Below are 19565 nucleotides of genomic sequence, written 5' to 3'. Positions count from 1 at the left end.
CGTCAGCCTCTCTGCTCCTATGATGCTGCTTGGCCTGCTGTGTTCATCCAGCCCTGCACCTTGTTGTCTCTGTTATTTATATGTCCTGGTTTGCTGGGGTGGTTGGCATCACTTCTGGTTCTGTTTTTCAGTGGTTTGTATATTGGGTCCAGTTCAATGTGTTTGTTGATGGAGTTCCGGTTGGAATGCCAGGCCTCCAGGAATTCCCTGGCATATCTCTGTTTGGTTTGTGCTATTATGGATGTGTTGTCCCAGTCGAATTCGTGTCCTTCTTTGTCCATGTGTATTGAGACCAGTGAGGGTTGGTCGTGTTTCATGGTGGCTAGCTGGTGTTTGTGTATCCTTATTGTCAGTTTTCTTCCAGTTTGGCCTATGTAATGTTTCTCACAGTCCTTGCATGTTATTTTGTATATTAGTTTTACTGGTTTTAGGTATGGGATCCTTTACGTTCGTCATTAGCTGTCACATGAACTGCTACATGAACACAGACATGACCCGTTCTCACTGGTCTCAATACACACAAACAAAGAAGGACACAAATTGGACTGGGACAACACACCCATAATCACACAAGCCAAACAGAGATATGCCAGGGAATTCCTGGAGGCCTGGCATTCCAACTGGAACTCCATCAACAAACACATTGAACTGGACCTAATATACAAACCACTGAATAATAGAACCAGAAATGATGCCAACCACCCCAGCAAACCAGGACATAAAAATAACAAGCGAGGCAGAACACCAACGCTTCACCAAAGGTGCACTGACAACGTTACCTAGCAGGGTGACGAAACGTCTGCAGTTAAACACACTGGCTTGATGAGCAAGTCTACAACCTCATTCACAACCTGAGCTACAAATCTTCTCAAACACTTTTGACCCTGTGAGTTGTCAACAGTACGAATGCTGGTCTTTATGGGTACGCAGCACTATCTAATCAAATCTTTTTGGCCAAGGCTAATTGGATCAGTCAGTCCCTCAAGCCAATTCTGCCATTTAATTAGATACTGATTGATCCATCTTAACTCAATCTACTTGTCTTGATTATCCTGTTGCCACATTCTGATGAGATGTGTTAGAATCGTGATATAGCATTTTAAGCTTTGAAGAAGACCCAGTTATCTCAAATCTTTCATACAAAGATAGATGGAGTTGAGAGTGAGCAACAGCAGCTGATTACATTTAAAATATCTGGAACATTGATTCCCCCCACTTTTATATATTTTCATAGTTTTATTTGGCTCTTCAGTTTTAATTAGATTTTGATCCTGCTTGCCACAAGTTGTTTGCTACATCATATGCCTGTTCGGTCACATTTGGTTTATATATATATCGTTTTGACCTATCAGTGTGACATATGTTCCAAATATTTTAGGCAAAAATAGACAGCTCTTGTGGTGTGGTGGTAGTATCCCTACCTCTGGACCAGGAAGCCTAGTCAAGTCCCAACTGCTGCAGAGGTGTGTAATAACATCTCTGAACAGGTGGATTAGGAAACGTCTATAAATCAAGACAGGTAGATTGAATTAAAATACAGATTTGTCTGGATCTAATGGAATGGCAGAAAAGGTTCACTTGCTCCTGTTCTAATGTTTCTTTGAGAGTGTAATCGTGAATTACAACTGTCATTAATGTATGGTAATCCCACATCTTTCTTAATCATAGTCATAGTTCTTACTTAAAATGAGTAATTCCAGTTTGCATGATACGTAGTTTCATGCTGATCAGGAAATGGATTGTAATGTGGAACACAAAACTGAAACACTAGTTTAAAAAAATAATGGTCTTATCAGTAATCAGTAGGGTGGCACAGTGGGTCAGGATTAGCACTTGCCTCACAGCGACAGGGACCCAGTTTTGTTTCTAGCCTAGGATGATTATGTGGAGTTTGCACATTCTCCCCGTGTCTGTATGGGTTTCTTTTTCTTTATTCATTCACGGGATGAGGGCATTGCTGGCTAGGCGGCATTTATTGCCCATCCCTAGTTACCCAGAGGGCAGTTAAGAGTCAACCACATTGTTTGGGGTCTGGAGTCACATGTAGGCCAGATCAGGTAAGGATGGCAGTTTCCTTCCCTTAAGGACATTAGTGATCCAGATGCGTTTTTCCTGACAATCGACAATGGATTCACGGTTAACATTAGATTCTTAATTCCTGATATTTTATTGAATTCAAATTCCACCATCTGCCGTCATGGGATTCGAACCCGGGTCCCCGGGATGTTGTCTAGGTCTCTGAATTAGCAGTCCAGCCATAATACCGCTAGACCATCACCTCCCCCATGTTTTCCTCCGGGTGCTCCGGTTTCCTCCCACTTCTTCTGTCCAAAGATGTGCAGGTTAGGTGTATTTGCTGTGGGAAATGCAGGTTACAAGGAGAGGGTTGGGGGGTTGGGTCTGGGTGGGATGCTCTTCGAAGGGTGGACTTGATGGGCCAGATGGCCTGCTTCCACACTGTAGGGATTCTCTGATTTTATGATTCAGTAATGTAAACAGAACAAGATAACATCAAGCCAATGCTTCTCATGTTTTTCTACTCAATCCATTTTTTAAATGATTCGTTTAAAATCACCATTATTCTTTTAAAAAATGCTATTGTTGAAAAATCAAGTCTGTTTTTGTGTTGAGTTCTGAATCTTTTGGTATATGTGTATGGATGAAGTGCAAAAGATGGCACTGGTTAAAAAGTCACAGTTATCGGTTTTACAATAAAAATTTGTTCCCCATACTGAAGCAAAGTTTTCATCCGATGACTAAGCCAATTAGATCCAGTAGGTCTATTTGGCTCCTCGAGCCCATTCTGCCATTCCACTAAATCATGACAGATCTGATTGTGACTTCAACTCAACTTTCCCATCCCCATAACCCTAGACTCCCTGGCTAATCATAAATCTGTCCAATTCAACCCTCAATGCTTTCAATGAACCAACCTCTTCTGCTGTCTTCTGGAGAAGAGAATTCACCCAGACTAGCAACTTTCAAGAGAGAAAAATAAATCTCGTTGGTCTTAAATGGGAGATTCCATAAAGATCACCTCTCAATCTTCTATTCTACAATGGGTATAGAACCAACCTCCTAAATGCAAAATTCCAAGGTTTGACTGCTAGTCTGCAGGAGATGATCTGAATTGAATTAGCCTCTGTATTCATAAGTTATCCAGTGGAAAAAGAAATCATTCAAGATTCCCATGCTTGGTTACAATGCAGTTTGAAGAATGTATGGGTGAAGGTCAATAGAGAGCAGCATTGTACACTGTGAATTCTAACCAGTCAAAGAATAGGTGTCTGCACAAGACACTGGAAAGGTGGCTTGTTTATTGTAGAATTACTTGCCCAGTACGAAAACAACATCTTCAAGTGCAAAGGGGAGAAAAATAGAAAGGAGTCAGAAAGGGACCCTGACTTAGTAGGAGCAAGTGTTGCAACTTCTGATGATAAAAAATCCACTCAAGTAATTTTCTTATGCTAAAACTTTGACCTACAGTATTATTGTACAAGCTGTAGTAGATCAATTTTTCAACTTTGATTCTTGCCATTATTTTAAGTGGAGCTTTTTCTGGTTGTCAAACCATTAATTCATTTACGTTTGGATGCCCTGCCTGCATCCAATGCATGGGCTAAAGCTGTAGTTAGTCTTTAAGAGGATAGGGCTGAGTCTGGCAAACACTTACTAAAACATGATTTATAACTTGGCTTTACTAAACCAAAAATACTCAATCAAGATACTTGTGCCAATTTGGTTTGAAGGCCCCCCTGCCCTCCCACGGAGATCATAGAAACTTCGGAGAAGAGAAATGTAGTAATTATCAGTCAAGTTATTTTTCAATATGGAGTGCTCTGTGTAATACAGATAACAACACACTTCATTAATGTTTGCAATCTTCTCCCTCAGCCCCAAGAATTCAAGATGAAACAAGTCCTGACCTGGCTTTTCATGTCAAGGACATTAGCTTCCCTTGAATGTTAGGAATCAAGTTTACTATTAACAGAGGATAAGATTGAGTACTGTATGTTTCACTTTAGCTAATGATGTAGCAGTATTACATTATGAAAGTGCATCTGATGCATTTGGAAATTGTCCAGGATCAATGACAAAATATGGGCAGAGCAGTCACTCTGATGTCAAGCCACCTAAGTTGGTATTGGGTCAGCATCTGCCATGGTCACTGAATCCAGGACATTGAGATTTTCTGTTCAGCAGAATGTTGTAATGCAATTAGATGGTGGAGGTGAGAACACAAAAGATATACAATGCTGGACTCAACTGACAATGTATTTGAAGCTCTGATATCGGAAGATGGTAGAGAGATTTGAAAAGATAGAAGTTAAAATGATGAAGTTAAATGAAACTTTAACTGGCCCCAGTTCCACAGAAACCAGAAACAAAGCTGAATTTCTAGTTAGATGAATTTCCAGTTGAGTGTTATTTTGTTCAAATATGATGTTTCTGCCAATTTGTTTCTGAAGAGTTAAAATGTAAGATACGCAGTTTTTCCCAGCATATCTCAACACAGCTTACAGATGTTTCGGCTGCTTTCAAAAATGCTGCCTTATAAGAATCCACTTTAGAATCAAGGTGTGCAAGGAACCATTTACCTCTTTGTGACTCATCAGTGCAGTTCTGAACTTGCGCTGTGCCCATTTTACATCACCATCCAATCAAGTGTTTTGCTTCATTCAAACATTTTAGCTTCCACCCAGTTCACGAATTGGTGACATGCACTCAAACACAGAAGTCCTCGAATCATAGTCAAGGACAAATTACATGGTCAAGAGTCCAAAGCTCGGGGATCCAGGGGCAGCTTAGTTTAATGATTTACTGACAGCATTATGTTTTAAATATCTTGCTTTTTTTGTGGCTAGCACAAAATAGCTGAGATTAGAATTCAACGTACATGCAACTGTAGCATGGTCACATCTTGTGCAATAATATAAATATATGTGTGATATGGTCAGTTAAAAATGACAAGCTGCAATTCTGTAGGTTAGCAATAGAAACCTTTTGCAGAACATAAACTTCACTATTAGTAAAAGTTTTTATCATCAGTGTTGACTGGTACATGATCCATTGTCGGGTGATTTACTTCCATTGAAAATCCCATCCACTATTACAGTCATGAGCTTGCTTTTCTTCTTTTGGAAATGGTGGGGTGGGGCAGAGTAAAGGAGCGCTTTATATGTTGGATTGGTAATAATTTACACATTGTGCTCTTTTGTTTCCTCTTTTTGACATTAATTGAAAAATTGCTTGTGTTATAATCAGAAAAGTTAGTTTGTCTGAAAATTGTGAGTAATGGAACCACGTTAAGATGTTATATTCAATAGTAATGTACATTTATAATGGTGCCCTTATTGTAAAACAATGCTGATACCAAGGAACATAGGGATATTAGGACTGATTATCTGACATAATCAGATAGATAATGAAAAATTTGGTCATAGAAGGAGACTTTAAATAGTGTTCAGAGGAAAATAGAGGACAACAGAGAGAATTTCAGAGCCTGTGGCCTCAGCAGTGAAGACATGACCGACAATAGGTGGTACAATGAAAAGCAGGTATGAAGATGACAGAATCGAAGACTGGAAAATGACTCCATAAATGTCAGTGGACTAAACTGGAAAGGTGCACTCAAATGATCTTCAGACAATAGCTGTATCTTCATATAGCTTGGTGATTAGAGTATTACACGTTCAGTAATAACAATGCCCCAGAGAATAAATAATGATGGACACATTCATTATTAATCATACTGAAATATAATATCAGAAATATAAATCTATTGCAGCATTTTTCTCTGGATGAATGCAAGTACAGTATAAGAAAAAAAAATCATATTTACACAATAAAATGTTTAAAATAAACCCTGTTATACAGAACAACTGCTTTTACATTGGGAGGCCAAGAAAACAAAGGATTAATTCCCACTTCTCCATTGTATATACACATTGGCCATTGTACATATGGGAATTAAACTGTATTCTATCAATCAGCTTTCACACAAGACTTTATCCATCCTACTGAATATTACACAGATAGGCTGATGTAATGTTGCACACACATACGTACAGTTATCGGTCATTGTATAAAACACTCATTTGTTCGTACAGTAAACATTGAATTTGAAATCTGAAGCAAATTAACTAAAAAAAAAGTTGCCACAAAGCACTGACTCCAAAGCGTAGCTCAATACCCCATGTAAAAACACTAGGACAACTGCTGTATTACATAATGCCAATAAAGCTCAAAGGCTGTATTAAAATCATCTTACATTGTACAACAAAACGTGATCATGTGACAGTGAGGATTATTTTAACTGATCACCTTGTCACCCTAAATATAGATCCCACAGAGCCTTCACTAACAACAGCCAGCGTACCTCATAAACAGCTCGGGTAAGTTGGAGACAAAGGTGATCCTAACAAAAGCTGGAAATTTGAAATATACCTTTAAATAAACTCACTCAGAAACATTTTCTTCAGATCAAAACCTAACAAAATACAGGTCCAAAACATTAAAACCAAACATTGGTGATATAGGTGTGTCAGAATCTGAATTGGGGAATGAAAAGGATGTTGGCTTTGGCACAGGCCCTCATTGGACATTTTGAACACAGGACTCCAATATAGAGTTATACAGCATGGAAACAGACACTTTGGTCCAACTCATCTGTGTTGGAAAATCCAACCAGGAGTCTACAGGCATAGATGGGGCCCAAACCTACAATTTCTGGTATACAAGACCAATGCCTCATTCCAAATCAAGATTATTCAATGAACATGGCATCTTGGATCCCATTTATCTCTGGAAGGTGTGCATCAATTCCAGCTTTTTAAACACCCCAGTTTTACTCAGTCCACAACAGCACCATGCTTTCTGCTGCATACACAGACCTTAATCTCTGGAATTCTATCCCTGATACTCTCCACCACTTGCTTTTAAAATACTCCTAAAATCTTACCTAGCTGTCATAATATCTGCCTATGTGGCTTGATGTCAGAATTCTGGTTTCTAACATTGCTGCTAAGGGCCCCAGGATGTATTACTATAGGAAAAGATGCTATATAAATGCAAGTTTTGTTTCAAGATAGGTCAATCATCCTGGGCTGCTTCCAGAACAGCATCTGCCAGATCCTTGGCATTAAGCAGTTCCCATAGGCTAGAGCATACCTGACCAACAGACCTGACTGCAGCCTGGCAAGGGAGTCCTGTCTGGCCTATGACATAAGATTCTACAAGAAGCTGGTCCTCCAATCAGAGACCATTTCTCTCCCCTTTTGTTGCTGATTGGCTAATTGAGGTAAATCAACAGCCTCTAATTGAATGAGTAGCAAGTTGTGTTAAAGTGCTTACCTTCATGGAGCCTGGGTGCTGAGGACAGTGGGGCCTGCAACAGACAGAGGAGTGGGTGTAGGGACCAGGCTGCAAGTCCGTAAACTGCTTAGCAGCCAAAGTGGCAAACGGGTCAGCAGCGAACGAGACTCTCTCTTTATTAGTTAGCTCTGCTGCTTGGGTTGTTTTGATAGCCAGTTTCATTAATTTTCTTTTTTTAAATTCAGTAATGGGATGTGGACATCACTGGCTGGGCCAACATTTAATGTCTGTCCCTAGGTGCCCTTGAGAAAATGGTGGACTGCCTTCTTGACCTGTTGCAGTCTATGTGCTGTAGGCAGACCCATGATGCCATTAGGGAGGCAATTACTCAATTACTTAAATTATCAATTTATTGCTTTGGAATCTGTTTTGAAATTAATGTTTGTTGTTGTGCCAAATCATTTCTTTGCAATATTTGTTCACTGCTCCCCCTCCTAATGAACAGAAGAAAAACTGAAATATGCCCCATACCCCACCTCCTTGCATTTCCAAAAAGTTTAGATTTTCCTAGACTAGAGACTAAATAGTTGGGATAAAGCAAAAGTTTGAGTAAAAAAGACCCTGCATTCTTTTGTAGTGAATCAACGTCCCATGTAATAAATTTCCCACTGCACAAAGAAAACCCTGTTATTATAGATTCTTAAATCAAAGCAGATTGAATAAAAATAGAATGGATTTACCCAAAATTGTATTATATTCAAAAATTGTAATCACAGCTGTGAAATTTGAGTCCTATTAATTTAAATTGTTTAACATAATGATATTGGTAATTTTAATCTCTTTTCCAGTCAAAAATCTTTTAAATTGTTTTGTTATGTTGCCCAATTCCCACATGCAGAGGCACAGTGATGCAAAGTCTTGCTTGCCTGATCAACTGTAAGCATTATCGATTTCACAGCTATGGTTCCTTCATTGATAGAATTTGATTTAAGACTTGGGTCAGCGAGGTATTTATAAAAGGATACTACTGCTGTTCACACTCTTAAGTCAATTTGTTTCAGTGCAGCTACAACATCTTATATAGACAAATCCAGATGAACAATGACCATCCTACTCTCGAGTCATCAGCAAGTGATAGTTCTATCAAGTGGTACTTACTCACCAATTAGCTGTTCACCTATGCTTAGTTTGAGTACTACCAGGACTTTCATCCTTGGCCAAAACACACAGATCAGACAGAACACTCTCCAGCAGCTGCAGACACACCTAGAACAATGGAAGATGGTTGTAGTTCTGGGCCTCACTACAGGAGTTCCTCATCACAGCATCCCATGCCCAAACATCCTCAACATTTTTAAGATAAATCTTTATTGGGATCTGGGCATCACAGGCAAAGCCAGCATTTCATGACCATATTCAAGAGGCCCTTAAATTGCGTGGCTTGCTGGACTATTTCAGAAGGCAGTTGAGTCAACCACACTGCAGTGGGTCGGGAGTCATATGTAGGCCAAAGACGGCAGATTTCCTTCCATAAAGGAACACTGTCAGCAAAAATGCCATTTTGTACTCACTCCTGGCAGTTTCACAGACACTATAACAGAGATTAGCTTTGAATTCCATAAGTGATTAAGTTAGCTTTCTTACATCGTAACCAGAAGTGGGGAAGTTTTGCAATGATTATTCGGGTCCATTCACAATTCCCCAGATAATGAAGCAGTTCATATTTGTCTGCAATAAGGCTGAGAATTACATCCAGGTCTGGGCTAATAAGTGCCGAATGACATGTTTGCCACTGAAGTGCCAGGCAATGACCTTTCCAACAAGATAGAATCTAGCAACAAACCTTCTCTTTATATTTCATAGCACTCTTATCTCCTACTCTCAAAATCCTGGAGGTCATCATTGTAAAGAAACTGATTAAGTCACAAAAATATTATTGCTATTGCAGCAAGGCACAGTCTGGGTATCTTGAGCTGAATGACTCATTTTAAACTCTCTAAAGCCTGTCCACCACCTGCAAGGCACAAGTCAGGAGTGTGACAGAATAATCCATTGCTTAGATTGATAAAGCTGGAACAACATTCAAGGAGCTCAACATCTTACAAGATAAAGCAGACCATTTGACAGTCAGACACAGCACCTTAGTCATTCACTTCCTGGTACCAATGGCTGCACACAGCACCATCCACGTGATTCACTCCAACTTATCAAGGCTTCTTCATCAGCCATTGTGATATCCACAACCATCTAGAAAGGCAAGGGCATTCAGGAATGTGGAAACATAATTACGTGCAAGCTTCCAACTGAGGTTACACGCCATCCTGACTTGGAAATATTATCACCATTTGTTCACCTTTGCTGGGGCAAAGATCTGGCACTGCCCATGTAACAGCACAGAGTACATTCAACACATTACTACATTGGAACAGGCAGCATTTTCACCTCCATTTGCACTAGGGATGGGTGATAAATGCCAGCGATGTCCATCACTGGTGAAAAAAATGAAAACGTTACCTGTGGGCGCACAGAATAGCTAGAGAATCCAGCTCAAAAATGGTCAAAATCGCAGCTCAAGTGCACCCCCTGATGGTGCAGGAAGTCGCAGAGACTGAGAAGGTCCATGTTCAGTCTCCAGTTTATGTCGATTTCTCTCAACAAAGCTAGGGCAGGCAGAAGTGGGTTCAGGACTCTCGGGTTAGGAGGAGGGAAAAAAAGTTCACCTTTCTGCTCCTGAACAACACTGAATAACTCCAAGAAGGACAGGACTGTGCATCTCTGATACCTCCTGTGACAGAATGGCCAAGACGCAAGAACAATGACCATACAGATGACGAAAAACACCTACAATCTTTAAAAGGAAATCAAGCAAATCTTTTAAAAATTATTGAAAAAAATCTTTATAGTCCATGTAGGCTTCAATTATTAATTTTTTTGCACTTCACAATCATGACAAACAATCATAATTCTTCTTGAACATGACCTTATATGTATGCCTGCTTTCCATAAGTTGTAAGATTTTGGTGCTTACAACAAATATCTGGCCAATTGCCCAATGAATGCTACATGCAAAATGATCAGGTTCCTTCTGTTTTAGGAGGTCCTCAATGTGTTACATTTTCCTGAAGTAAATTACTGCTGAATATTAATACTGTTTTATGGCATTACTTTTGTAAATTGTGTGGCTGATTTCAATTTTTGGACTCACCAAATTCATTCACATTTTAATTACCTCTGGATGGAATCACTGGCACAGTCTGCCTCAAAATGAGAACCAGCAAACAGTGTGAAAGTTATTTTGAAATTCGATCTTACGCCCTGCTACCATTCATATAGTTCTTTCATTAATCCAGCAAAAAGCATCTTTAGCATTTGTGGAAAACTATACTCAAAAAAGGCAAATCTTGACAAGATATCATTAGACAAATTCCGGGTCTCGAGTTTCAAGTCCAATGTCTATTTTCCCATGACGCATCCGTACCCACGGCAACTGACTGCGCCGCTCTCTCATATGCGATGGCCTGCTGCTATGAACATGAAGCCAATGATTTTTGTCCACATTATTTGATTGGTTTGTATTAAAGTCTGCCAGACTTTTGTTGGAATTCTTCGCTCGGTCCATTTCCTCATCACCAGTATTTGCCTGCCCACCTTTCTCCAGCTGTTGTGATGAAGCTGTCGAACATTCGACAGTTATTTCTGATGCAGTCAGAGACACGTCAGCATCTGAACCTTGAGCCTGACTATTGTCAGTCTGTTTAGCTAATCTATTGCACTCTTCGTCTGCATTGTCATTGTAGAAAGGAGGCTCGTCAGCACTAGCTACGCTCTCCTGTTTTGGCAAGCATCCCTTTCGACTTCTTCGGACTCCTTCCTCAGACCCAGTTTGTCCAGTAGTACATTCATGTGCACCGTCTTCTAGCTCAGAGTCAGAATCCAGTGAACGCTCACGAGATTCTGAAGATTTTTCTGATCCTAAAGAGTTTCCTGAAACAAGACAGACATAGATTATTGTTAGAGTCCTGAGGAAGGGTCACTGGATCTGAAACATTAACTCTGATTTCTCTCCACAGATGCTACCAGACCTGCTGATCTTTTCCTGCAATTTCTGTTTTTGTTTCTGATTTCCAGCATCTACAGTTCTTTCAGTTTTTTAAAAATAGATTATTAATATCTGTGAAAACTACTGGCAATAATTTGTATTTGTACAGTATTATGACTATTTATATTAATACATTTTAATGTCTTTAAGACTTGTTCTACATCACACAGAAATTTTAGCTGCAAAGAAACTGGAGTAACTTTCACCACAAAATAATGGATCTCATCCACTTAGTTTAATGATTTGCAACCTGCTTTATGTGGGTGGTTGCATTTGCAGCAAAGCAGGACTAAAAAGATAATAAGAGAGACAAAGACAAACTAGCAAGGAATATAAAAACTGACAGTAAGAGCTTTTGTAAAGTATACAAAATGAGAGAGACCAAAGTTACATAGACCTCTTAGAAAATGAGCTGGGGAGATATTATGGGGAACAAGGAAATGGAAGAGGAGTTAAACAGATACTTTGCATCAGTCTTTACAGTGGAAGATACAATGAACATCCTATTAATATGGAGGAGGATTTAAGTACCCTCACCAGAGTCAAACTAATGGGGCTAAAAGCAGATACGTCCCCTTGTCTTAAATGGCTTGCAACTCAAGTTTCTAAAAGCAGGAGGTTCAGAATTTATGGATGCATGCGTTAAAATTGTCCAAAAATCCTTGACTTCTGGAGAAATACCAGAGAACTGGAAAACTGCCAGTGTGATCACTCCTATTCAAAAGATAGGGAGGCAAAAAGCAAGTAATTAAAGGTTGATTCATCTAACATCCATTGATGGAAAATCCAATTATCAAGGATGCAGAAGCTGAGCATTTGGAAAATCATAATCTAATCAAGTAGAGTCAGCACGGCTTCATGAAAGGGTAATCTCGCCTAATTTATTTGAGTTTTTCAAGGGAGTCTCAACTAGACTAGATAGAGGGGAACCAGGAGGTGTGTTATATTCCAGTAAATGTTCAACAATATAGCTCACGAAAGGCTAAGCCGTAAGATCCCATGGTGTTCGAGGTAGCATATTCACATGGATAGAGAACTGGCTAACTGACAGAAAACAATGACAGGGGATAAGGGCTTCAGGTTGGTGATCTGCAACCAGTGAGATTCCAAAGGGATCAGTGCTGGGATTGCAACTGTTTGTAATAATATGTTAGTAACCTGGAGGAAATTAGTGAATGTACTGTTGCCAAATTTGTAGACGACAGTCAATTAATCACTGGCTGGACAGAGAGAAATTCACTCCAAAGTAACTTTAAAATCAAACAACATTCGTTAAATGAAACATTGGCATAAAAATTGGACTTTTAAAACATTCCTTCAAAAAAAGTGATATGCAATGCATGTACATATGTAGCTGTCATATGTAACTGATACTGTTCAGTGAATGGGACATTTGCCTGGTATATGGTAGAAAATTAATGCAATTGAATTTGACATTTCAGACAAAATCAACTGATCTGAATTGGTCTAACAATCTGATGCTGAACCAGACCATGCATACAGTGAATGTATTGCAGAACTCGGGTTGCACAGTGGGTATGGAGAGTCACTTTTTATAACTTATTCTAACACCAAGCACAAATTTCTTTTGCTTACTTACCACAAAGCGTATCAGAGTATAACCTCTCTCTGTCGAACTCTGCTGATTCATCAAGATAAGGTAAATCACTCCCTGATCCCACTCTTCTTGCAGAAGACTCTCTCTGAAACACAGAATTAATGAATAAAGGTAAAATATCTTCTACAAGATGCAAGACAAAAAGAAAACTCAAAAAAAACAGACAATATTAATGGCTGATTGCTTCGTGAGTTCAAGTGATGTTCTCTTGGCCATATTTCAATACAAGGCTCAAAGTAATTTAAATGAGTTATAACAGCTGAAAGGACAACCAGAGAAATTTAAACCGAAGGTGGAATTCACTGTCCAACTGTGTCTGCCAGCAACTAGCTATAATAATCCAAGACTAGTCACACTGCCTACTCTCACCCCCTTCCTCTGCTCCAACATTTGACACAACTTCTCTTTATGAAATGGTCTCTGTTTCAGTCATTCTCTATGCCAAAGCACTGCAGGCTTGAACAACTTTTCATAATTGTATTTTCCTTACCCCTCATTCTGAGAACTGTAATAATTGACCTTCCTCCCTGGAGAGAACAGCCTTTCTCTGCTCTATTAATACCCATTTTAGAAGACTACCAAGTATTTTCAAGTTCACCATTGCAGTAGAATTCATTAGTCCCAGTACTTTTAAATGCCAAGATTAAGAACCAAGGTTTTTAAGGTTGTTACAACTGCAACGATCCAGGCAAGTGAACAGTATGCCATCACATCCCTGATCGGAAGGAACTCTCCAAGATGTTGACGGGCGTGGGAGGGATTAAACCCATTTCTGCCTAACACAAATCAATGTCCCTTTCTCACTTATCATCTGTTTTACAGTGTACTTGGACGAGAGATGAACACTGGCAGCAAGCTTAGCCCAGCTTCTCAGATAGGATACACTGACTCAAATGTATGATGTGATGAACAGAAAGGTCTTAAAGTTGTATTGTATAGTATTAATGAACAAAAATTAATATTTTATGAAGTTTCTTTACCTACTTTCCAGGAAGACTCATTCAGAATAAATTAGTAGATTTGTCTCTAAAATAGGAATTTCATATGACTCTGAACATCATAACTTAAATTCAAGATCTGACATTATCCTCTGGGTCTTAATAGCTGGGCGATATGACTGAATAACTGGTGACTTTAAAACCACATTGATATTATTTCCTCCACATCTGCAACAAGTCTGTTACTGCAACGCTGAGCAGACAAAACTGTCATGGTCTGTAACAGGGAAACAGGCCCTTTGGTCCAACAAGTCCACACCGACCCACAGAGCATCCATCCAGACCCATCCCCCTACAACCCACCTAATCTACACATCCCTGAACACTATGGGCAATTTAGCATGGCCAGTCCACCTACACTGCACATCTTTGGACTGTGGGAGGAAACTGGAGCACCTGGAGGAAACCCACGCAGACACAGGGAGAATGTGCAAACTCCACACAGACATTCGCCCAAGGGTGGAATCGAACCCAGGTCCCTGGCGCTGTGAGGCAGCAGTGCTAACCATTTGCTGACAATAATCGCAAACTAAACTAGTCCCACCTGCCTGCATTTGGCCCATATGCCTCCAAACATTTTTTATTCATGTAATACTTATCTAAATGTTGCAACTATACCCATATCCAACACTTCCTCTGAAAGCTCATTCCAGACCTGAACCACTCTGTGTAAAAAAACTGCTCCTCATGTCATTTTTAAGATTTTTCTCCTGTCACCTTAAAATTATGCCCCCAGTCTTGAAATCCCCCACCCTAGGGAAAAGGCATCTGCCATTCACTTTATCTATACCCCTCATGATTTTACAAACCTCTATAAGGTCACCTCTCAATCTCCTACACTCCAGTGAAAAAAGTCCCAGCCTGTCCAACTTCTCCTTATAACTCAAAACCTCCATTCCTGGCAACATCCTGGTAAATATTTTCTGAACCCTCTCCAGCTTAATAATATCCTTCCTATAACAGGGAGACCAGAACTGAACACACCAACATCCTGTACAACCTCAACTTCCAGTGTATTATACCTGCAATAATACTGTCCACTATATATTGAAAGTCTAGTGTCACATGAATCAAGTCTGGTGCTTGTTGCAAATAAACTCGTGCAACTTACGCAACAGGTCACAATGAAACGATTACACAAAAAGGCAAAACACAGTTACAAAATAAGGAAATTTCTGTCAATTATATTGTGGAATTACCAAAAGAGAAATACTGTTAAAGGTTTTCGTCTTCCACTCATCAGGAATGATTCAAAAACTCCTAAGTTCAAAGGGAACAGCAATTTATACTACATAAGATAAAGCATGTTGATTGATTTAACTAAGTGTTGCTATGGGAAATGCACTAGGAAACAGCTGTCCTCCAAGTTTTTGCTCAATTTAAGAATATGCAATGCCTGGGTACATCATTTCTGTTTGGGGAGGGCTGGTGCATTCTTCATGGGAGCACCTCAACTGGAATCCACTTGCTAACCAATCAACAGAATAAATTGTTGTGTTCCCTCAGATTTCATATTCCGGCGTCTGTCACAATGAGTGCAAGATAATTTTCAACAGTATTCAAGTCCTGCACTATCGAGTGCCTATCAGGGGAACAATGAAATATTCCACAAACGGTGGTTTATAATCTGAGAAAATAGAGAGCTTTTACCAAATAGTTCTGCTGCCTCTGCAATAAATCACACTGCTTACATTTTAGTGTTTACATTTTAGAGACATTTCTTACCTCACTGTAACTATCAGTTGGCGATGCTTCATCCACAGTATCTTCATCTGAGGGCATGTTAAACTCTGCTTTAAGTTCAAATATGTCTGTGTAGTAGATAATTAATGTTTCCACAATGCGAGCCTGATGAGGGTAGTCAACAAGGGAGGACAAAGATACTGTTGCCTCTGTAGGCCTGGGTCTCATCAGCGTAGGTCCAAATACAATCCCCAGATTACTTGGAGACATTTTATTGTTTTGTTCAAGTTCTGAAATTCTAAAGATTAGAAGTATACATTACTCAATGCCTAATATCAGAAGATACTAGAGGACATTCACTTAATGATGCTGTCCAAAAATTGACTGGTTGTATTGCAGACATTTCAGAAATATTGGGTGACAATATCTAGCAGAGCCTCACTGTCCAGCTGTGATTTGCAACCCCTAACACCCCTTGTCAGGACTTCCATCTCCTCAGTCATTATCACTGTTACCCAGTGATGGGCATCAATATGGAACTTAATGGACAGTGACTTTTGTTGCCAATTCCTGAGGTCACCATCATGACAATAAATCATGAAAAGAGACAGCAAGTACCTAATTTGAAAATGTGTCTTGTAATGGTCTTTCAACCCTCCAGGCAGACCTACATTAGACACCGAAAGTTGCTGATTATTGAAGAGGATTTTTCGTAGGAATCTGTTTTATTCGTCACTGCATTTTTTTTAGAAGAAGGGTTCTCGCTGAATCTTGCAGTACTGCAGGTGTCCCAAGGGCACAATTCTGCACCGGCTCCCTCCACTCCCTCACCACTGCTTCCAGCCACCACACACCGTCCCTCCAACCTCTCTCTCTCTCTCGGTCTGTCTTTGTGGGAATCCCATGATGAGTCCGTCATTTATCTCTGATGAGTTCAAAACGAAGTTGCAGATGGGGTGGGAAGATGTACCTCAAAAGAGGGAATGAATTTCCTCTGGTGGCAAAGACCGTACCTGGGGTTATAATCTTGAAATTACGGTGAGGCCATTCATGGGGGATATCAGGAAGCATTTCACCTCACAATGGAATGTGGAAATCTAAAGCTTTCTCCCCTAGAAAATTTCAAAGCTGAGATTCATAGGACATTAGCTAGACAAAGGTGTTAAATGTTATGGAGTCATGATAGGTCAACATAATAAGATTAAAAAACTCAGGCCTGATCTTATAAAATGGTAAGGAAGACTTAAGAGGCCCACTGGCCTTCACATGTTCCTAATTTCCAGAGATAGGAATGTGGGCCACTGGGACTATTACTTCTGGACAGGAGGATGAGATTTAACAGAGCTCATATTATAAACACGGAATGAGGATAATATGGAAAGATTAATTCCTCCTGACTGGGGAGTCACAAGTCAACAAATTAAAATTGTCAAATGAATGCAGAGAGAGTTTGAGACAATTTCTTTGTACAGCAATTTTCTGAAGCAGAGAATACAATGTCAAAAGGAAAAGCCAAGGGAAAGACCACGCTACTAAATCACATGGGGAACTCCAACCAATTATTTCTTCAGTTTCTCCTGGTTTTGATCAGGTAAGTTTCAAAATTCAGCTACGTTATAGATTAGACTATAATTTGAGGCATTTTGATGATGATAGGACTGAATTGCCCATGTGGAGACAGGAAACCAGAATCAGGACTGTTTCTCAGCTCTAATGGAAAACTGGTTCAAGTTTTTAAAGGCAGCGGTCAGGCCACTAATCAACAGGGCAGCCTTTGGCTGGACCCTATGTTCTGTAGGCTGGCCAGATATAATGGCACTCCATCATGCCATAGGGTGCTCTGGCAAGATCTGTCTTCTCCATTGCTTTGGGAAACTGGAGACTGACTGAAAAATCCCAGGCGGCCTGTTATGTATCTTGAACAAACCTCTTAACAAGCCAAATTACGTGCCCATCTAGTGAGGGTTATTCACTTTCCTGGGTCCTGAATCTGTCCCGGAGGGCAGGAACAGGATTGGAAGACAGTAATGCATAAACCCTCACATCCCAAGAAGACGTAGTAAAAGGACATAGCAGCTGATTCTGCTTAAAGTGAAAAGCAATGGAAGCAATAAATTGTTGAAACAGGAAACATTACACAGCCTTTCCCTTCAGACCAAAGTGAAGGATGAATTTAGCAATGGACTGGACTCACTTGCTAAGATGTCGGATGATGTACTGCAGCGTGGCCTTGTTTGCAGGCGGCAGATCCTTCAGCAGTTCTTTCAGTCGTGCCACAAGTAGCAGTAAATCCTTTTCAATTGTCGACTCTTTACTTCCTGCATCCCCTGTGCTCTGCAAGCTCTCTTTGGCCAGTCCCATCAAATCATTATAGAGACGAAACAGCATAATAGGCTCTGGAAGCTAACATTAAATATTCACATTGGTAATGTTACGTTTAGAACTCAGAAGCCTGTGTGTGGGTGTGTTTAACTCTGGCTTGGACATATTCCTGGGAATGTCCGTGACATAAGCAATTGCTTCCAACCAACCCACTCCTCACCCTAACCATCGGTTTTCTGACATGTCTGTCCTTATGATATTATGAACTGGCAAACTGGAAAAACTATAGTCTAAGAATTTTAAAAATACACATTTCAATTGCTGAGTCCCCCCAAACACATCGTTTGCGGCTGGAGACATGTCTTTAATTCTAGGTGACATCAAGAGAGTTGGTAGCTTTAACCAGTAATAGCTTATTTTAAAATAATTCCATCTTACTGCCTAATGAGCAAGCACTGATCACCAATTGTAATTTACCTCCTGAGAACCAACAGAGGAGATGGTGCTCTCATGGTTTCAAATCTCACCATGACAGCTGGGGGAACTTAAATTCGATTAATAACTAACTATCTGGAATTTGAAGTTAGTATCAACAACGGTGACCAGGAAATACTCATCGATGGTCTTTTAGGGAGTGAAATATGCCATCCTTCCGTAGTCTGGTCTGTATGAGTCGAGACATGCAACAATATGTCTGACCCTAAACTGTCCTTGAATGACCGACCTCCCAAATGTCTCAGATCGACAGCAATTAGGGATGGACAACAAATGCCAGTCTAGTCAGTGACACACAGTGCCTCAACAACAAACTAAAAGAAACAAGTGAAAAATTTTATCTATGAAATCATGCATTGTTTGTGTTGTACAATCTGACATTAACCTAGTGAAGGCTATTGCATTGATTTGTATAATGAAATGGTGCAAGCAGATGCACCAAAACCAAATTGATTATGTTAAAGACGAACTTCAAGGACAGTTGCCCCAAATCTTTTATTTCTTCCTATTTTGTCTCTGATTGCAAGATTCAGAAGGACAGGCACCTGGCTCTCAAACTGTTAAGCCTTGGTAAAGCTAATTGCTGCTCTCTAATGTTGAAAATAGATAGAACACTATGCAAACAACAATTCTTACAAACGTTTAAGATTAATGAAATTGGCAATTTTTGACACTTGTCAGTAAAGCTCAGGGATGTCATCCCATGAAATTTAACACAGCAGCTTTTTAACAAAAAGGAAAGGGCCTTTTGTTACCTGTCGCAGGTACAGTTTGAGCACATTGCTGATGTCATGCGGTGATGCTTGAGAGAGTTCGACTAGTTCCTTCCCATTCTCAAAAGCCTGGCACAGTTTCTCAACACGAGTCTTTACACCATTGACGCGGTAGATTCCCTGAAGACAATATTAAAGAGGTAAGAGGTGTGTCAAACTTTTCTAGGTGTGCAGTAACACTTGGCATCCTGAACTCCCAATGCAAAAGGAATTAGAAAGTGAAAGTTTGGAGATACAAAGAAAGCATGGGCTTAATGAATGGA

At 39.9% G+C, this 19565-nt stretch overlaps 2 protein-coding genes across 3 annotated transcripts in view; one reads left to right on the top strand and one right to left on the bottom strand.

The window, feature by feature from the left end:
- The window catches only part of LOC109931451 (DNA-directed RNA polymerases I, II, and III subunit RPABC1), a 68577-nt gene that overhangs the window by 34906 nt on the left and 14106 nt on the right, over nt 1-19565 (top strand). The gene's annotated exons all lie outside the window — the stretch shown is intronic.
- The window catches only part of LOC109931454 (rho GTPase-activating protein 45), a 55636-nt gene continuing 41811 nt past the window's right edge, over nt 5741-19565 (bottom strand). Inside the window, exons 15-19 of the mRNA XM_048614122.1 lie at nt 19285-19422; nt 17907-18115; nt 15755-16010; nt 13014-13116; nt 5741-11298 (exon numbers count right to left, since the gene is read on the bottom strand). Coding sequence (XP_048470079.1) covers nt 10730-11298; nt 13014-13116; nt 15755-16010; nt 17907-18115; nt 19285-19422 — 1275 coding nt within the window. The 3' untranslated portion in view covers nt 5741-10729. The remainder of the gene's footprint in view (nt 11299-13013; nt 13117-15754; nt 16011-17906; nt 18116-19284; nt 19423-19565) is intronic.

This window comes from Rhincodon typus, chromosome 29, assembly GCF_021869965.1.
Source record: "Rhincodon typus isolate 14 chromosome 29, sRhiTyp1.1, whole genome shotgun sequence".
Classification (NCBI taxonomy): Eukaryota; Metazoa; Chordata; class Chondrichthyes; order Orectolobiformes; family Rhincodontidae; genus Rhincodon; species Rhincodon typus.
Note: the sequence above shows the minus strand (reverse complement) of the source record. Positions and strands in the feature narration are given on the sequence as shown.